General features: G+C 38.8%; 1 protein-coding gene across 1 annotated transcript; it reads right to left on the bottom strand.

Moving 5' to 3' along the window:
- Positions 1 to 935: 935 nt before the first annotated feature.
- On the bottom strand, positions 936 to 19,252 carry LOC139727649 (uncharacterized). The gene is made up of 3 exons (XM_071638629.1): positions 19,041 to 19,252; positions 7,148 to 7,221; positions 936 to 4,722 (listed from the first exon to the last, which is right to left on the bottom strand). The coding sequence occupies exons 2-3, from the start codon at positions 7,217 to 7,219 to the stop codon at positions 1,072 to 1,074; spliced, it is 3,723 nt and encodes a 1,240-aa protein (XP_071494730.1). The 5' UTR covers positions 7,220 to 7,221; positions 19,041 to 19,252; the 3' UTR covers positions 936 to 1,071.
- Between the last annotated feature and the right edge of the window lie 1,214 nt (positions 19,253 to 20,466).

Raw genomic sequence — 20,466 nt, 5'->3', positions numbered from 1 at the left:
CACTGCCCCAGTAGAAAGTTTGCAGCAAGTGTTACCATCTGGACATTCTGAACTTCCATCAGGACAAATCACACTCTCAACCTTTATTGGATTTGCAACAGATTTCTCAATCCAAGATATGACTTCATTTCCTCTTGTGCAAGTTCCTGTGGAAACTACACAAGTGTAGCCGCTGGGACAGCAGTGGAGGCCATCACTACAGCAGACTGCATTTGGCAATGGACAGCATCCCCACTGCCCAGTGGAAAGCCTGCAGCAAGTGTTGCCAGTTGGACATTGTGCTGTTCACCAGGACATACAACCCCTACTCCAACTTCTCTTGAAGGAGTCTTTTCAACCAAGCCAATATGTCATTACCTCTTGTACAGGTTCCAGCTGATGTATCACATGTGTAACCATTGGGACAGCAGTGAAGACCATCACTACAACACACAGCATTTGGCAATGGACAACATCCCCACTGCCCGGTAGAAAGCCTGCAGCAAGTGTTGCCATCTGGACATTCTGAACTTCCATCAGGACAAATCACACTCTCAACCATTATTGGATTTGCAACAGATTTGTCAGTCCAAGAGATAACTTCATTGCCTCTTGTGCAAGTTCCTGTGGAAACTACACAAGTATATCCACTGGGACAGCAATGAAGGCCATCACTACAGCAGACTGCATTTGGTAATGGACAGCATCCCCATTGTCCAGTGGAAAGCCTGCAGCAAGTGTTGCCAGTTGGACATTGTGCTGTTCCACCAGGACATACAACCTCTACTCCAACTTCTCTTGAAGGAGTCTTTTCAAACCAAGTCAATATGTCATTACCTCTTGTACAGGTTCCAGCTGATGTATCACATGTGTAACCATTGGGACAGCAGTGAAGACCATCACTACAACACACAGCGTTTGGCAAAGGACAACATCCCCACTGCCCGGTAGAAAGTTTGCAGCAAGTGTTACCATCTGGACATTCAGAACTTCCATCAGGACAAATCACACTCTCAACCTTTATTGGATTTGCAACAGACTTCTCAGACCAAGAGATAACTTCATTGCCTCTTGTGCAAGTTCCTGTGGAAACTACACAAGTGTATCCACTGGACAACAGTGGAGTCCATCGCTACAGCAGACTGCATTTGGCAATGGACAGCATCCCCACTGCCCAGTGGAAAGCCTGCAGCAAGTGTTGCCAGTTGGACATTGTGCTGTTCCACCAGGACATACAACCTCTACTCCAACTTCTCTTGAAGGAGTCTTTTCATACCAAGTCATGACATCATTTCCTCTGGTACATGTTCCAGCTGATGTGTCACATGTGTAACCATTGGGACAGCAGTGAAGACCATCACTGCAACAGACTGCATTTGGCAAAGGACAACATCCCCACTGCCCAGTAGAAAGTTTGCAGCAAGTGTTACCATCTGGACATTCTGAACTTCCATCAGGACAAATCACACTCTCAACCTTTATTGGATTTGCAACAGATTTCTCAATCCAAGATATGACTTCATTTCCTCTTGTGCAAGTTCCTGTGGAAACTACACAAGTGTAGCCGCTGGGACAGCAGTGGAGGCCATCACTACAGCAGACTGCATTTGGCAATGGACAGCATCCCCACTGCCCAGTGGAAAGCCTGCAGCAAGTGTTGCCAGTTGGACATTGTGCTGTTCCACCAGGACATACAACCTCTACTCCAACTTCTCTTGAAGGAGTCTTTTCAAACCAAGCCAATATGTCATTACCTCTTGTACAGGTTCCAGCTGATGTATCACATGTGTAACCATTGGGACAGCAGTGAAGACCATCACTACAACACACAGCATTTGGCAATGGACAACATCCCCACTGCCCGGTAGAAAGCCTGCAGCAAGTGTTGCCATCTGGACATTCTGAACTTCCATCAGGACAAATCACACTCTCAACCTTTATTGGATTTGCAACAGATTTGTCAGTCCAAGAGATAACTTCATTGCCTCTTGTGCAAGTTCCTGTGGAAACTACACAAGTATATCCACTGGGACAGCAATGAAGGCCATCACTACAGCAGACTGCATTTGGTAATGGACAGCATCCCCATTGTCCAGTGGAAAGCCTGCAGCAAGTGTTGCCAGTTGGACATTGTGCTGTTCCACCAGGACATACAACCTCTACTCCAACTTCTCTTGAAGGAGTCTTTTCAAACCAAGTCAATATGTCATTACCTCTTGTACAGGTTCCAGCTGATGTATCACATGTGTAACCATTGGGACAGCAGTGAAGACCATCACTACAACACACAGCGTTTGGCAAAGGACAACATCCCCACTGCCCGGTAGAAAGTTTGCAGCAAGTGTTACCATCTGGACATTCAGAACTTCCATCAGGACAAATCACACTCTCAACCTTTATTGGATTTGCAACAGACTTCTCAGACCAAGAGATAACTTCATTGCCTCTTGTGCAAGTTCCTGTGGAAACTACACAAGTGTATCCACTGGGACAACAGTGGAGTCCATCGCTACAGCAGACTGCATTTGGCAATGGACAGCATCCCCATTGCCCAGTGGAAAGCCTGCAGCAAGTGTTGCCAGTTGGACATTGTGCTGTTCCACCAGGACATACAACCTCTACTCCAACTTCTCTTGAAGGAGTCTTTTCATACCAAGTCATGACATCATTTCCTCTGGTACATGTTCCAGCTGATGTGTCACATGTGTAACCATTGGGACAGCAGTGAAGACCATCACTGCAACAGACTGCATTTGGCAAAGGACAACATCCCCACTGCCCAGTAGAAAGTTTGCAGCAAGTGTTACCATCTGGACATTCTGAACTTCCATCAGGACAAATCACACTCTCAACCTTTATTGGATTTGCAACAGATTTCTCAATCCAAGATATGACTTCATTTCCTCTTGTGCAAGTTCCTGTGGAAACTACACAAGTGTAGCCGCTGGGACAGCAGTGGAGGCCATCACTACAGCAGACTGCATTTGGCAATGGACAGCATCCCCACTGCCCAGTGGAAAGCCTGCAGCAAGTGTTGCCAGTTGGACATTGTGCTGTTCCACCAGGACATACAACCTCTACTCCAACTTCTCTTGAAGGAGTCTTTTCAAACCAAGCCAATATGTCATTACCTCTTGTACAGGTTCCAGCTGATGTATCACATGTGTAACCATTGGGACAGCAGTGAAGACCATCACTACAACACACAGCATTTGGCAATGGACAACATCCCCACTGCCCGGTAGAAAGCCTGCAGCAAGTGTTGCCATCTGGACATTCTGAACTTCCATCAGGACAAATCACACTCTCAACCATTATTGGATTTGCAACAGATTTGTCAGTCCAAGAGATAACTTCATTGCCTCTTGTGCAAGTTCCTGTGGAAACTACACAAGTATATCCACTGGGACAGCAATGAAGGCCATCACTACAGCAGACTGCATTTGGTAATGGACAGCATCCCCATTGTCCAGTGGAAAGCCTGCAGCAAGTGTTGCCAGTTGGACATTGTGCTGTTCCACCAGGACATACAACCTCTACTCCAACTTCTCTTGAAGGAGTCTTTTCAAACCAAGCCAATATGTCATTACCTCTTGTACAGGTTCCAGCTGATGTATCACATGTGTAACCATTGGGACAGCAGTGAAGACCATCACTACAACACACAGCATTTGGCAATGGACAACATCCCCACTGCCCGGTAGAAAGCCTGCAGCAAGTGTTGCCATCTGGACATTCAGAACTTCCATCAGGACAAATCACACTCTCAACCATTATTGGATTTGCAACAGATTTGTCAGTCCAAGAGATAACTTCATTGCCTCTTGTGCAAGTTCCTGTGGAAACTACACAAGTATATCCACTGGGACAGCAATGAAGGCCATCACTACAGCAGACTGCATTTGGTAATGGACAGCATCCCCATTGTCCAGTGGAAAGCCTGCAGCAAGTGTTGCCAGTTGGACATTGTGCTGTTCCACCAGGACATACAACCTCTACTCCAACTTCTCTTGAAGGAGTCTTTTCATACCAAGTCAAGACATCATTTCCTCTGGTACATGTTCCAGCTGATGTGTCACATGTGTAACCACTGGGGCAGCAGTGAAGATCATCACTACAACACACAGCGTTTGGCAAAGGACAACATCCCCACTGCCCAGTAGAAAGTTTGCAGCAAGTGTTGCCGTCTGGACATTCAGAACTTCCATCAGGACAAATCACACTCTCAACCTTTATTGGATTTGCAACAGATTTCTCAATCCAAGAGATGACTTCATTGCCTCTTGTGCAAGTTCCTGTGGAAACTACACAAGTATATCCACTTGGACAGCAGTGGAGTCCATCGCTACAGCAGACTGCATTTGGCAATGGACAGCATCCCCATTGCCCAGTGGAAAGCCTGCAGCAAGTGTTGCCAGTTGGACATTGTGCTGTTCCACCAGGACATACAACCTCTACTCCAACTTCTCTTGAAGGAGTCTTTTCATACCAAGTCATGACATCATTTCCTCTTGTACAGGTTCCAGCTGATGTGTCACATGTGTAGCCACTGGGGCAGCAGTGAAGACCATCACTGCAACACACAGCGTTTGGCAAAGGACAACATCCCCACTGCCCGGTAGAAAGTTTGCAGCAAGTGTTGCCATCTGGACATTCAGAACTTCCATCAGGACAAATCACACTCTCAACATGTTGTGGAGACAGTTCTGCTTCACTGATGCCTGCATGTTTCAGCACGTGCACCTGCAATGCAAAGGGAACAAAGTTTGAAATCAAACAAATTAGGATATTTTTCTAAGAATAGAGCGATTTTCATGCTATGTCTACTGACCTTGATTCAAATCATCCCTAAAATACATATTAAGAATGAATGAAATTTGAACAAAACTCATGAACGGTATATAATCTGATAATGTTACCAGTAAAATGCATACAGGAAGATGAAGCACTAGTGCAATGCTGCTGAATTCAAAGTACCCTCCATTTACAGTGGAAACTCGATATAACGAGATGGTCGGGACCGAGTCATTTTCCTCGTTATAGCCGATATCTCGTTATATCAGTAGGCATAAAAGAAGGCATAACATAAAGACATTAATTTGCACATGTGGGACTACCCATCATATTTCAATCAATACTGATAACTTGATATTAATGTGTGAGGTATTTACTCACCTTAATGGGTAAGAAGATGTTTTTCGCCAAGGAAATCCAATATCAAGAATGTGTTTCTTATTGATTGTAGATGTTTGAATCTATAAATTTATATACACTGTAGCTTGCGATTGTATCAAGATCGTCTGTGGATTGGTATGTGGTTATCGTATGGGTGTGTGTTGTGTGGAAAGCTTGAATATGGTCTGCACAATGCTATGTGTGTAAGTGACACATTCTGTATGTACATTATGACTGCGTGTGTGTGAAGATGGGGAATTCCCTACGTAGAAGGCCAATCACAGCATCAGATTGCCTCACACCTGCTAAACGTCATGATGATGTCATGTATACATATGGCCGTCCCACCACATTTTCTGCATGTACAGTATCAGTGTGCGCGCACACACACACTTACACGTAAAACATGCAGTGCTAGCTGGGGTGCACTGAAGAAAATGATTATGTGTGTACAGGACAGTTTTTGGCGCATCAAGCTTTACAATATCGGAAGATGATAGCACAGGCGAAATAAAGCTTTACCGAAGGCATTTTGCTTTACCTCGCTATAGCAGGTTTGATTGACTATGTTTTTCTTTGTTTGGAAGTAACAAAATTTATCTCGTTATAGCAGTTATTTCGTTATAGCCGATCTCGCTATAAGAGTAGCATTTTACATAGGCTTGTGTGGAAGGAAATTTGGGACCGGGAAAATTTCCTCGTTATAACCGATATCTCGTTATAACAGTGTTCGTTATACCGAGTTTCCCCTGTATTTCACTGCCATACTCTACCATCATGGCAAAGTTTGAAACCACACAAGCACACACACACACACACACACACACACACACATACACACAAAGTACAAATGTGAGGAAAAGTAAAGTTTTAGATATTTCTGGAAAACAGTCATATTGGCACTAGTTACAACTGATGAAAATAAGATAAAGTGATAAGATCACCTCAGACATCTCCATGAAATATCTACTAAATTTCCTTTGTCAACACTAGATAGTTCCTTTGTCAACACTAGATAAAAGAAACAATTACTTAAATGGAGACGACTGCTGTTGACATTATACAACAAAAACACATTTTTTTTTTTGCAGTAAAAACAAATGGGACAGGTTTGAGGCGATGTCATCACTGCTCTAGGAATCTGATTTGCATGATGTGGTTGCAACCGATATCACTGAGTCTCCAGGTGAAACTTTACTTTACTGCAACTTTTGAATAGTTTTGGTCTGGCTTTAATGAAACTTTTATCATCATCATTAATTTCACTGGAGTCATTACATTTAATAGATTGAATGGCAATCAAAGTGAATTTGACCCTGAAAAGATTGTTCCTCAAAAGGAAAAATACAAAAAACACAGAAACAGCGAGCATCACGCCTCTTGCACCTTCCTGGGCAAAGGTTCAAAACCAGAAAATGACAGTGTAAATATTTTGGACTAATAAGTTTTGATTATTAGAATGTTGATAAATCTTTAATACACGACATGTGACCAGCTAAAGATAGCCACATTTTGCTCCCAGAAATATGATATCGATTGCACAGTACTACTCAATGCTGTTGTACCATGAAGATAACAAACACTGAAATCACTTGGGTCTTTAAACAAAGAACATGTCTTTCTCTAGCTTTGGTAGTTTTGATGGCATGACTTGTTAACCCACAAATCCAAGTCTGAATGCTTTCTGCATGAATCATCTCACACCCAACAACTTTACATCCTTAACATGCCCTGGGTAAGAAACTTGGAGTAAATATTTCCACAGTTATATAAAATCAGGACAGTATTGAGACTTTGAAAGCTCTTACATGAACGTCCTGGTGCCTATAAAATGAAATTCAATTTGCTCAGTTGCAAACTTGCATTAGTTACGTAGCTTCCTGAAAAAAAAAAAAATCACTTTCCCACCAGGGTCAATTCTTCTTTTAAAAACACTGCAACACTAACCCAACTTTAAAGATGCTAAATGTGAATAGTTTCAAGAATAACTTACGTCTTCATTTGGTCCATAGGGCACACCAAATGTTGCTGGCAGCAAAACTGCCAGGAGTAGCATGAACTTCATACCTGAAGATGGAAAGAAAGAGAGATGTTTCCACTTGTTATAAGGGTTTGACATGCTTTGCACTTGTTTTCTCTCAGAAGTCAGGGGAAGGATTCACTTGAACTTTAATCATAATCATAATCATAATGAGCACACAAAATAATGTGTATATAAAATGTCAAATTATTCCCAATAAGTCAGGCCACAGCATTCTCCACGAAAACCTTCAGAATTTTGCTTCTAACTTTAACAAAAATTTACTTAAACAGCAAATTTAACAAAAATTCAAATGAACTAGAACTGAAACTTGGCAAACAGTGACGATATCTGACTAATTAAAAAGTGTGTTTTATAACCAAGGAAGTGAGCTTTCATGAGATTATCAATAAACAAATCAGTTTCACATTACATTTGATTTTTGAGGCACACTGTAAAAATACTATTCTTCAGAGTTGCATGTCTCGTAATGCACCTTACAGTGAAAATGTAAAGCATATTTAAAGTCATATGGTATGGTAGAGATTTCATCAAAATTGGACATGAAATGAAGTCATGAAATTAAAAGTTCCCATGTTTTACAAATCAGATATGTATGTTATGAGCGCATACTGAAATTGGCAGCTCCCAGTGATGATGTCATTCTCTCACAAGTCTCCCATTGCACGTTAAGCAAACCTGTGCTACAGTTTGACATTAAGTCAATGTGTAAAAGAAGTATACTTCATATCAAATTATTGTGGTCTTTTATTAATATATAACTATGAAGCAAATTATTGTGGTCTTGTGATTATCAAGGAAATTATTGTGGTCTTCTAATTATCTGGCAAATTTGTACATACCTTATATCTAGCAATAGCAAAAGTTAATTCAGGAGGACAGAAAATTCCCTTGCAGGTGTAAAATAAAATATTAAAAATTATTGTCTTAAAGGAAACCAAAACCCAATGAGAAATGTGGATTGACTGAAAGCAGCAACATTAGAAGAACACATCAGTGAAAGTTTGAGGAAAATCGAACAATCAATGCAAAAGTTATGAATTTTTACAGTTTTTGGTGTTGCAATGACTGGATAAGGAGACTACTTCAGTATATGACATCATGTATGGATAACAATATAAAGAAAATATAGAGAAAATTCAACATGCTTTCAGTTTTCTTGAAAGAGCACTTGACTAACCGCTTTCAGAAAGCAGGGGGGAATAATGACTACCCTTAACATATGTCTATCAAGTTGATGGAATGTGTTATTTTTGCAAAAAAATGAATTTTTTGTGGAATTCTCTTTATATTTTCTTTATATTGTTTTCCACACATGATGTCATGGACTCTCGCAGTCTTCTTATCCAGTGATTACAACACCAAAACTCTAATAATTAATAACTTTTGCATTGATTGTCCGACTTTCCTCAAACTTTCATCAATGTGTTCTACTAATGTTACTGCTTTCACTCAATCCATATTGCTCTTTGGGTTTTGGTTTCCTTTAATCACATTTTGTGGGCAAACTAATGGGAGAGTTATGAAGTGATGGTTTCTGATTGCATGTACTTGGCATACAAATGAGACACCTTAAAATTCTTTTACTTCCTACTTTTTGTCCAATTTTGATGAAATGTGTACCATTGCTTGTCTGCTTCTCTCCAACTTGTACGTTACGGAAATTGCACATTAATTGCTTCATTCCTATTTTTCTTGAGATCTAATCTTCACGTTGTATATCTAAGCAGACATGAATGTGATGTTTTTAGATTTTAATAGTTTGTTGAGTCACTGATTAATACATAAAAATTCTAACTTCAAGCTTTTACAGACTTCTCACGTGAGACAAATCAAGGGCATCAACACAAAGATGCAAATGCCCTTGGCAAAATTTCAGTTAGTAGGATGAAATGCAAGTGTGGTTTTGGTTTCTGTGTAGTTGCAGAGTAATAAAGTTTTTATACCTCAATATAAGTGACAACTAAGAGTTAAGTGTTGCATTAACAATTGTGTGCCTATCACAATACTCCATTCTTGTAAATCTAAAAAATGACAAAGCCTCTGGTATAAACTGCTTACTGTGAATACCTAATTTATAACTGCAACCTCATCTAGAGTGAAAATTGAGAATTCTATTATGTTGTTTCTTTGCTAAATTTTGTTTTAATGATAAGATTAAAGAGAAAGTGCACAATTGAGAAAAACATTTAAACAAGAGTCAAATCAACTAAAGCCTATAAAGATTTTGCTCAATGAGTTCTTGGTACAGGTGTAGGCACAATACTCCATTCTTTTAAATCCCCAAAATGACAAAGCCTATAGTATAAACTGCTTACTGCGAATACCTACCGTAATTAATAATTGTAACCTCATCTAGAGTGAAAACTGAGAATTCTATTATGTTGTTTCTTTGCTAAATTTTGTTTTAATGATATTGAGGATTAAAGAGAAAGTGCACAATTGAGACAAACATTTAAACAAGAATCAAATCAACTGAAGCCTATAAAGATTTTGCTCAATGAGTTCTTGGTAGGTATTGAACCAACACCCAAATGACTAGTTATTATCAATGGTGGAATCTTGATCACAATACCTGTACAACCTTTTATGAGACTCACATTGTGCAGAGCTACCAAGTCTCACGCATTGTGGGTGAGACTCAAGCATTTAGGGTCTGTCTCACGATCTCACGCATGACATCCATTTTTCTCACGCTTTGGGAGCATAGCTTAAAGGATTAAAGTGAGAGTTGCAATTGAAGGCATATTTCCCTTTTGTCTTTCAAAATAAGTAAAAAATAGTCACTTAAGTATGCACCAGCTTGCACCATAAAGATTGAACAAGCTCCCTATACCGTGGGAGGGCGGACACCCCCCCCCCCCCCTCATCACCTCCCCTCGTTCAGTCGCTTCGCTCCCTCGCTTATGCACATGCGTGCGCGCCGAGATGCTGAGTCATGAAAATCTCACTCATAAAATTTTTTTGAACTTGGCATAGTGTGACAGTCACATGTCTCTTTAATAGGCAGGGCTACACATTAACCCATTTTTTTCTACTGGTCTGACTTGTCTGCTGGACCAGTAGGTATCCAGTTTTTCTTTTTTTTTACTGGTCCATTCCTGAAAAAGTTACTGGTCCAAGAGTGATTTTAACTGGTCAGGGACCGTCAAACCAGTGTCAGTGTGCAGCATTGTCTTAGGTTAACATTACTGGGAAAAGAAAACAACACAGATAGACTTAAATTTCTCAGTTTAGTTTCTGCATACCATATTTGCAGACAAGTAAGCAGCACTTTCTTTTTTTTTAATTGTGTTAATGCAGAAAAAGGGGGTGTGGCTTAAACACAGGTATTGGAAAAATCAGTCTAAAACCTGAGCATTCCATGTAATTATCCAATATTCATATGGCAATACCTCCATTCACAATTCTTGCAGTTATATGTTTAAACAAGCAAACTATTTCAATATCATCATTTCAGTGTAATTTGCTCATAAAAAATTCAGCATTTTCAAGCAGATATGTGCCAGTGATATCTCTATCACAGCCTCTGCTTTGATGGCACTGCAGCCTGGTATTACTAAAGCATGTGCTCAAGTACAAAAGTAGAAAGAACGAAAGCGAATACCATAATTCATACCAGCAATTACTCACCTGCAAATATGGTAAGCCTTTGACAAAGAATGAATCTGAAGGGGTCAGAAATTTGCATGGACTTTCATAAAGGTGACTATCTCTGACCTGAGGTGTTTTTTTTTTTCCTCCCACTGAGGACCTAAAAATAAGGTGCGGCTTACATGATGGAAAATACGGTAAGTAGGACCTACTTCCTTCATTACTGGGGTACTGTAAATTGGATTCCTGCTTGGGTACGCAATTTCAAAAATTGCTAAGAATTACATAAATTGCTTGTATTGGGCCAGAAAGTAAGATTTCTGACAAACTACAACTTGTGCTTTAATACTATAAAGGTGAACATTTTCATGCAAGCGATTTTTGCACTCAACCATGTAAGATGAAATTTACGTGATTTTAAATCCACAAAAACAAAACATTGAATAGTGTTTCATATTTCTCAATGGTTTTAACAAATTCACATGCTTCAATTTTCAAGCTAATTTCTTGTTGCATGAAAGCAGATAAATTTCTGTACAGCATTTGTTCGCTTGCTACAGTTTTTTTTTTTAAATCTATAGGGAAATGTATTTCACAAATTTGTTGTTATGACTTGATTGTGGGCAAGCTCGCAGCTTCTTGGTCTAACTTCAAAGGTGCAAGGGACAGCTCATTTGACACATTTTCATTCACTTTGTTATTGTCAACCTCATGTAAGTTTACATACACAAGACCACAGGAAAATCTATTGAACTGTTGTGTCCAGTCAGGAACTTGGTAATACATATAAGCCAAGCATGAGAAACTGACATTTCATTATGCATATGACAAACACACACACATATGCACTGAACATGATCACAAATATTTAAAGTGTACCTATGTTTGCTTAACAGGCATAAATCAACATTGCAAAGCACTGCTGGGTATTTATGCATTCCTGCCTTTTGTTTTTATTATTAACTGTAAAACAACATATCTGTTGATTTTAATAACAATACAATTAACATCCACAGGATTCCTTCAGTTGAGAACATTAATCCTTTCCATATAGGTGATTTGTCAACTGGTAAATATTAATTTACATGCATTTTTTCCAGAATTACATTGTAGCACAAGAATAAGATCGGAACTTGTTAAAATATCAACTTTGAAGCAAAGTTATTTTATCTGTGAACATGCTTTTTGCCCTATCTTGTAAACAGAGTGAGGCCATTAACTCTAGTTTAAAGTACCCACATGTTTCCAACTTTGGATCATCTTGTGGACCCACTCACTTTTGGATGTGCAATTCGAGTCACAAATACATTACATTGCCCTGTGTATGTGATTTTACACGTAGTTGCATGAAAAATGTTTTGCTTCAATTCGAACACCAACATTACAATTACCAAAATGTTGTCATCACAACTTTGACAACCCATTAAGGATGACTGTATTGCAACTTTCAAATGAATGAGTGTCCCTCAGTGGAACAGGAGATCTGTGTATCTATATAAAGAATGAGGGATAATTCTTTCAGATGGAACCAACCTGTCGAGCCATGCAACCTGGAAATGTTGGAGAGGAAGTGGCACAAGTATCCGCTGATGGCAGCAGTGTCATGGACCTAAATGGACAGCTACTGACACAAACTGATTTGAGGCTCCTTCGAAAAATATAGATCACATGCTGACATAATAATAATAATAATACATTCTGCTTATATAGCGCATGTTACACTGAAGTCTCTATGCGCTGTTAACATATCTGTTTATCTCAAGGATGTGTGTAGACGGAGTGCTGAGATAGGCACAAATGTGAAATGCTCAATGTGTGTACGTGTAGTTGGAGCATGGCATGGCCTGCGCTTTTTGTTACTTCGAAGTGAGTGGGTCCAAAAAGCTATCTCATTTAAAACATTACAGAGAGAGAGAGAGAGGGAAAAAAATGGTGGACATCTGAGTGCTTTCAGAGCTACAATCAATATAACAATCTCACTTCTTCCCCCACCCCCCCCCCCCTCCCTTTTTTTCCCCCCTCTCCTCTCTCTTCTCTCACAGGGTAAAGTCAGTGTCTGGTTGTATGAGCAAATAGAATGCTGAGGCAATGCACAACCAGGAAGCTACTTCACACAAAGTTAAACACTTCGTCTTGGTATTATTTGCCATTCAATGTGTCAAGGTCCTTTTGGAATTAGTTTATGAATTATGCTGCGTTGGTGGTGCCCCCCCCCCCCCCAGTTATTCATCATCTCCAATGTGACTATGCATTGCAAAACCAACACAAAGTCACAAGACATGGATTTTTTTTTTGTGAAGGGCAAATTTTGAAATGAGCAGACTCTAAGCTTTTACATGATTTATTTATAAACTCAATGGCAATGGACTTTCCCGACCTATCAAAATAATGAGAAGAAAATACACACTCTGGTAAAGTGTTTGCTGAGAGAACAGAGGCTTTGAAATTTTGAATCTGAACAAAGGCATACATAGACAGAAGATCAAAGTACTTGGATACCAATACATGCAGCTTATGAGCCTGTGAGTTAGAAATAGGTTTTGATATCCATTAAAGTTTTGTATTTCATTTTCGGATTAACGAACCTTCTGAATAATGCCACAAATGTTCAGATTAACGAACCCTTTTTCATTTTCGGATTAACGAACCTCTAGGTATAAAGAATTTGTGTGTTTCCGAATAACGAAACTTCGGAATAACGAACCTTCGGAATAACAAACAGCACCCCCAGAAGGTACCCAGTTTTTCCAGTTTTACTTGTCCATTAGGCCTCCTGAAAAAGTTACTGGTCCGACAGTTATTTTTACCAGTCTGGACGGTCGCACCAGTGCCAGTGTGCAGCGCTGTCTACACTGTATGATGTATATTCATAGACCTAGATTCAGATTTAAAACACTGAGAGTTATGTCAATTCTATAACTGAAGCCTGAGGGTTTTCCAAAACAAGAAGAAATGTTAATTCAATGGATTTTGCATTGAGTCTGGTGAGTTGAGTTATGTGCATTGCTATGTTAGTATGTAAATCAAAGTGAAAACTTGAAAACTCTTTGGTATCAACTCGGACCATAACTGTGACCAGCCAGAACGCGAAGCGCTACAGGCCGCTCCCATAGTACAACGCTGTACAACCCAGAGGGACAACTCGTCCCGCCATCAAAGCGAGGCCAAAATTGTCCGCGAGTCCGAGTTTATTCTGACCCCGATTGGGTAAGTTCTGAGACTGCAACTCCAGCGAACCCTTTGGTTATTATTTCGCATTTTAAAATAGATTTTGAAATACCGTGGTAGATATTGATTGAACAGAGCCCAATTGAACAGGTTTAAGCCTAGTACATATATATGAACATTTGCGCACACACACACACACACACACACACATAATACACAAAGAGCTATTTAGTACTTCTATCAAGCCACAAACTTTCCCTTCAAATACAATACTCGCCACATGCAAAGAAAAAAATATATGTACTTTTCTTTTTTTTTTTAATTTTTTTTTTTTTTTTTTAGAAAGGAGGAGGCAAAGTCAGTTGGCAGTCTCACTCTGGTCACCATTCTTTTCTCTTTTTCGTTTTAAGGTCAACCTTCGTCCACTGTTGACTGCACGGATAAACTCAAAAAAATTGTGTGCCTACAAGGGTCAACTATATGAAATAAACCTGTTTATCACATGCTCTCTGTAAAACATGACAAAAAGAAGAAGTAGTAGAGGACTGCAAACATGTGGTCACATGTTCTGAGGCCAATCAAGTCATCTCTCAAGTGCATAGAGTGACGCATGTGTGACGTTTGCTCAACTGTGTTAATCAAACTCGACTGTTTACACTTGTAAACTTTGTCCCACTGTCAACTGCAATAATCCAATGACCCACGTGACACAACTGTCTACCATGTGGGGGGCGTAGGATTGCTTTATGGGTTCTTAATGTGGTAACCGATTTTTAGCTGGCCTTTATCTTCTAATGTACATGTATAGCATTCTCACAGATGGAATTAGATTGACAGTCGATTTTTCAGTCCATGTTAATGCAACCATGGACATGTTTTCAGAAAAGATTATTTATTTAGTTTTTGATTTCTCAAGTCTTTCTAAGATTTGGGCATCTTGAGGTTGTAGCCTATATATCGTTGTTGATTTCCAAGAAACAAAGTGACAGTTTTAACTCTACATGAACATCATGGTGAGGTGACATGTTCATCATCGGAATGTTTAGCAAATTAAATTATAAAATGGAACTATAGCAGAGAGCTAATTTACACTGGAGATGTCTTTCACTTTTAGCAAAGAAGGGTTTTATCTCTAAGAGCAGACTGTCCCGACGTGCCTGCTGATAAGCTATCACATATTCTTAGATGCTAGGTCATATCTCATAATCCCCCCCCCCCCCATCTTGGTTTAGTAATCAGCTTGAACAATACAGTCTGCCTTTAATGTTAATTTAAAAGCAAATACATAGCACAGTCTTGACAAGAGAGATTTGGCACGTACCCTTGTCATACAGTGAGAAACTGCAGCAAATGTACATTTGTTCATTCCTTGCAGTTCCTCTCTTCTTAATTCCTGAAAGGTGTGCTGCCAAAATGGTTTGCAGTTTTCTGTAAAAGTGGATATTTCCTAGAGTAATTTTTCGCGCTCAGCTGGGTATGAAAGATGAATTTCGCACGCTTTGAATCATTCCGCGGAATCAAAACATCAACTACACAAACAAATGGCATGCAAAACAATTAGCGCGCTTTTATTTTCGGGCTAATTATTGGTGGTGCGTAATGCGCGAAAATTTGAACACCGCAAAAATTTCCATTTTTACAGTAACACATGGCAGCTGCGAAAGTGTTTCTATCTCTTCTTTACATTAGAATACTAGCAAAGACTACCCTCTATGAAATCAAATTTCGCCAAAATAGTAAAAAGTATTGCGACATAAAGAATTTGAAATTCCCCTACTCACTTAAAATTTAGCAGTGTGTTTCTAGCCATCATGCATTGTACATATTTTCCTAACTTTTTTTCCCTCTTCATCAACTTATTTTCTTTAACACCTGTGAATTGAAGTAATTCTGTTCAACTCAATCTTATTAATGATATAAACTTTGTAGTTGGTTGCAGAATACATGTATCCATTTTTCTTGATGGAACACCACCAAACATCACCCTTTTCCTAAACACATAATTGGTACCATATCCTTATCTTCTGGGGATCCATATGTGAAGTTCCAATCCATCATACACTACTGTAAATACCACTTATCATATTAACATGAAATATTAGTCCAAACAGTGGAAGTATCCTCATATTTTAAACTGATCTATCAATTTGATACCATGTCTAGATGTTCCACCAGATGACTGCAGAAGTGACATTTTTTTATACAAATCAGAAACTAAGAATTAGAGGAAAACATTCTATTTGCAAGTCTTCACTTCTCTGCTTTCATTACAATTTTCTACCGTTACCAAAAATGTTTGCTTAATCCATGATACGGTACTAACTTGAACACTGCTTACAGTAACTTTAAGGTGAAACATACAGTGTAGTTGTACAATGTAGTTCTCAGAAGGGTTCAAAATTCATCTTCCCCCATTTTGAATTTGCTTGCAATTAGGATCATAATGCTATAAGCATATCTTTTTGGCTAATATTTCAGATTTCAGTTGTCACCTAACTGAAATTGTGTTATCACAGCATTATTTCAGACATTTTCTATGCATTGATGTGTCCATTTCACAGCAAAAATCAACAGTTTCTGTTGGCCTTTGGAAACTATGCCTAACCGTTAGCGTATGACCTGATTTCCTTCTCTCACAAAGCTGATGTATTGACAGCATATATACACATGTACTTCTTCTTTCAATTTCATTTTCCGACAGTTACCCGTAATCCTATAAATCTATAACATCTTCCTCTTTCCTCACTGCCAACATTCACAGCTCCATCACTATCAGGAACATGTACAGCAATGCTCGACATCAGGGCCGACAGAGGGTTTTCAAAAGTGTGTGTGTGTGTGTGTGGGGGGGGGGCACTTCTGGGTTTCATGAGCTAACAAGCAAAAAAGAAAAAGAAAAGGTCCTCAGCTCATCTCTCTCCTTCCACTTTTCTTTAGCTGACAAGCAAAAAACATTACCTTACTGCGCGCACACTTCAAGATCTCTATTTCTTTTTTTGTGTGTGTGCCACTTTTTTTTGATGTACTTCTGGGTTGACTGTACAGTTGTACTGTGAGTGAAGGAGCTGGTTGTGGTAGTGTAGTATTAAAGGACAAGTTTACCTTAAATATGTGGATTGACTGAATGCAGCAAATATCATCAGAACACATAAGCAAAATTTTTGTAGGACATTCTGTTCAAAAGTTGTCTGGTTATGATATAAATTTTTAAGTTTTTGTGCAGTCACTGTTGGATGATAAGACTACAATTTGTGATGTCACATGTGTAAAAAGAAAATGGAAGACATAAAAAGATAGTAGACTTCAAAAAAATTTCATTTTTGTTAAGAGTATGCATTCCTCCGACTTCTTCTTCTTCTTCTGATTAAGTCTGCCTCCTTCAATAGACTGAAGATTCTTGCAGACTGGTACTATTTACATTATAATACAATTTATTTACAGATATTTACAAGCACATAGAAAATTTGACGAAAATACTAGCCACTGTGATCAACCGTTAGACGGTTTCGAAATGATCCCACAGATGGCGCTGAAACAATTTCTGACGACAGGGAATTCCAGTTCCTTACAGTTCTTGGGAAGAACGAATGGCGATGCGATTCAGTTCTCGAATATGGTACCTGATAGGAGTGTGGTTGCGAGGCTCTCGTTAACTGAGTAGCCTGTTTGATGATATAGTCCTGTGCTGAAAGAGGAGTGAGATTATTGTGTATTTTGTACATCATAATTAGCCTGTCATTTTCTCTGCGCTGTTCCAGAGTGGTCCAATTAAGTTCTTGTAGCATTTTGGTGACACTCGAGGTGTTATGGTAGCGATTTAAAGTGAATCGCGCAGCTCTTCTCTGGACCATTTCCACTTGGTGGATTAGGTTCTTGGTAGATGGGTCCCAAACTGACTTATGTAAAGGCAATGTTATTCCTCCTGCCTTCGAGAGGCAAATTGAACGATAACATTAGTCCTATGTCCATATACGATATTATTTAAAAGCAAGAAAAATGAAAATACAGAACTTTGTATAATTCAATGTTATGTTGAATTTTCTTTTTACCTGTTCATATAATTCTACCTATAAATGTAACATCACAAGCAGTAGAGCAGTCTTCTCATCCAGCAATGGTGGCAATAAAACTTTAAAAATATGTTAAACTATTAAAATACAATATGAATAGACTGTCTGATTTTCCTCAAAAGTGTAAATGGTTAATGAATTTTTTTACAGAAGATATGCATAACATATTTATTGAATTTCATGTGGAAGTATCGAATTAATTACAGGGAAATTTAAGTTTTATATGATGCTGTGATTTTTTTATGTTAATGTAATTGGTATTTGTTACTGTTAAAATGTTCATATAATGTATGTTGCTTGATGTAATCTATATATTTCTTAATGTGATCCATTACAATTTAGCCTTCGGGCTACTACTTTGCATGTTTGTTCTAATAAACCATTATATTATTAAATCAAATCAAAAACTTTCAATGATGTGTTCTACTGAGTAGGGTTTCTACTGTCATCTGACCATGCTGAAGCATTCTCTCAATCCACACGTTTATTGAGGCTAACTTGTCCTTATTACAGATAGCCCAATCTTCACATTTTAGCTTTAAATTAACACCAATACAATATGGATATTCTATTTCTAAATCAAACAAATGAACGAAACATGCAACATCTTATGCCTGAACTGAAAATGTTTCTGTTTCTGCTTCTGTTCCGTATCAGTTGCGTCAGTATAGAATCAACTAAACTCAGAATTAAAGTTACTTCTAAAGTAAATGTAGGCCTACTCCATCCATCAACAAAGAATTTCTCACATGTGTCGGGAATAGATAGATGAGATGACTGCAGACAAAGAGGGAGCGTCGGAGGAACACTCACTTTCGATAGGTATCGTCTATCGTTTGATGTATTGTATTACTTTGTAAATCTACCCATTATGCTACCAGTAGCAGTAGGACCGTAGCGTACATGTAGTACCACACGTGAGTCCAGGAAGGTGAGTTAGTATTTAATCAATGTGAATAGTATCAAGAATTAAGAAGTAGCTTCTTAATAGTTAATACATGTGTCATATTCACCTGCACTGGTGGTTGCTGTCCACCACTTCGCCAGGTTCTTCAACGGTTATAGCTCGATTCAGTGAACTTCTGGAGACGAGGAACCTCACTCAGGCGACAAATGGCCAAGCCAGGGCGGGCGGCAGTCCAGTTTGTTGGTGTACCGGCTTCACACTCCACCTTTTTGAGCGTTGAGGATACGACCTCCTTACCACACGCCAAAGTGTGTGAATGGTGCACGTACGACTTTCATACGATGTACATCGCATACTCCAGCGACGAGGTCTCGTGATCTGGTTTCTTGATCACATGACTCACTCAGCACTCCGTGTGGTGGGAGTGTTTAGGGACCAAACTTCCCCATTCTATTCCTCTCCTGCGTACTTGTACTCGCTCCGAGGCCCTCGGAATGGACAAAGAAAACAAACCTATCAGCAGCTTGCATTCAATAAGGAAATGTGTATGAGGCGTGTGGGTTTAGTGAATGCTGTCTCAGTGGAGTTCGAGGAAAATAAATGGGACAATACAGTGATTCAAAACGTATAATTTTAGGGAATTTTGATGCCGTTATCGCTGGATATTAAAAGAAGAATGCAACTAGGACAGCAATACAAAGAAAAGGAGAATTCCTCAACATTTTCATTTTTTTAAATGTTATTATAACATGACAAGTATACGTGTGCTATTAACATTCTATTTGTTAATGTTATGCAGACCGCACGGTATCTGTTTATCTTGTCTTTTGAATGAGTTAAGTTAAATGCTCTTTCACAATGCCATAAAAATGGAAAAATAAAAAATGAAAATGTGTTTTGTTTATTCGCTTTATATTTTAATTAGCGCACTTATTTGATTGGATTTTTTGTTTCGTTTGTTTTAATCAGTTTCCCCAGTTATAGTTGGCCTTTAAAAAAATCCGCATTTTAAACTTCTCCTACTCTGATTTATCACGGGACCTGCGGCTGTACAAGCTAATGCTTTAAATGCACGCCCCATCATATTTTTTCGCATCATGACCACAGTTTAATTCGCATGTACACAGACCTTGTGTTTATACCAAATCAAATTTCTGTAGTTCCGATGAAGTCTCATCTAAATTACGCTTTGTATAATTTTCGTATCTATACACTTTATTGTGATATATGTGAGAAATATGAAAATGAATTGAAATGAAATGAAATGAAATGAAAATTGTCACTAGCATCATCTCACGTGAATTGTTGTCGTCTTTATCAAATCAACAAAAGGTTTCAAAATTTTGAATGATTTTTTTTCCTCAAAGTCCGTAGTGTACACTTCTTGTTCTTATAGTATTACATTCGCTGAATCCATACACTTACACGTAGAGATTAGTCTTAGTGTTCATGCTTTGTGAGATCATGGTTCAATTAAATTCCCCTCAGTCCCTTCTTCAATGGAAAGAATGCCGAGGTGGAAATCAAAAAGC

This window comes from Diadema antillarum, unplaced genomic scaffold (genome assembly GCF_040938485.1).
Source record: "Diadema antillarum isolate AM-2024a unplaced genomic scaffold, OU_Dant_1.0 seq00000138_RagTag, whole genome shotgun sequence".
Taxonomy (NCBI): Eukaryota; Metazoa; Echinodermata; class Echinoidea; order Diadematoida; family Diadematidae; genus Diadema; species Diadema antillarum.
The sequence above is the reverse complement of the archived record's forward strand: the minus strand, read 5'-3'. Positions and strand labels throughout refer to the sequence as shown.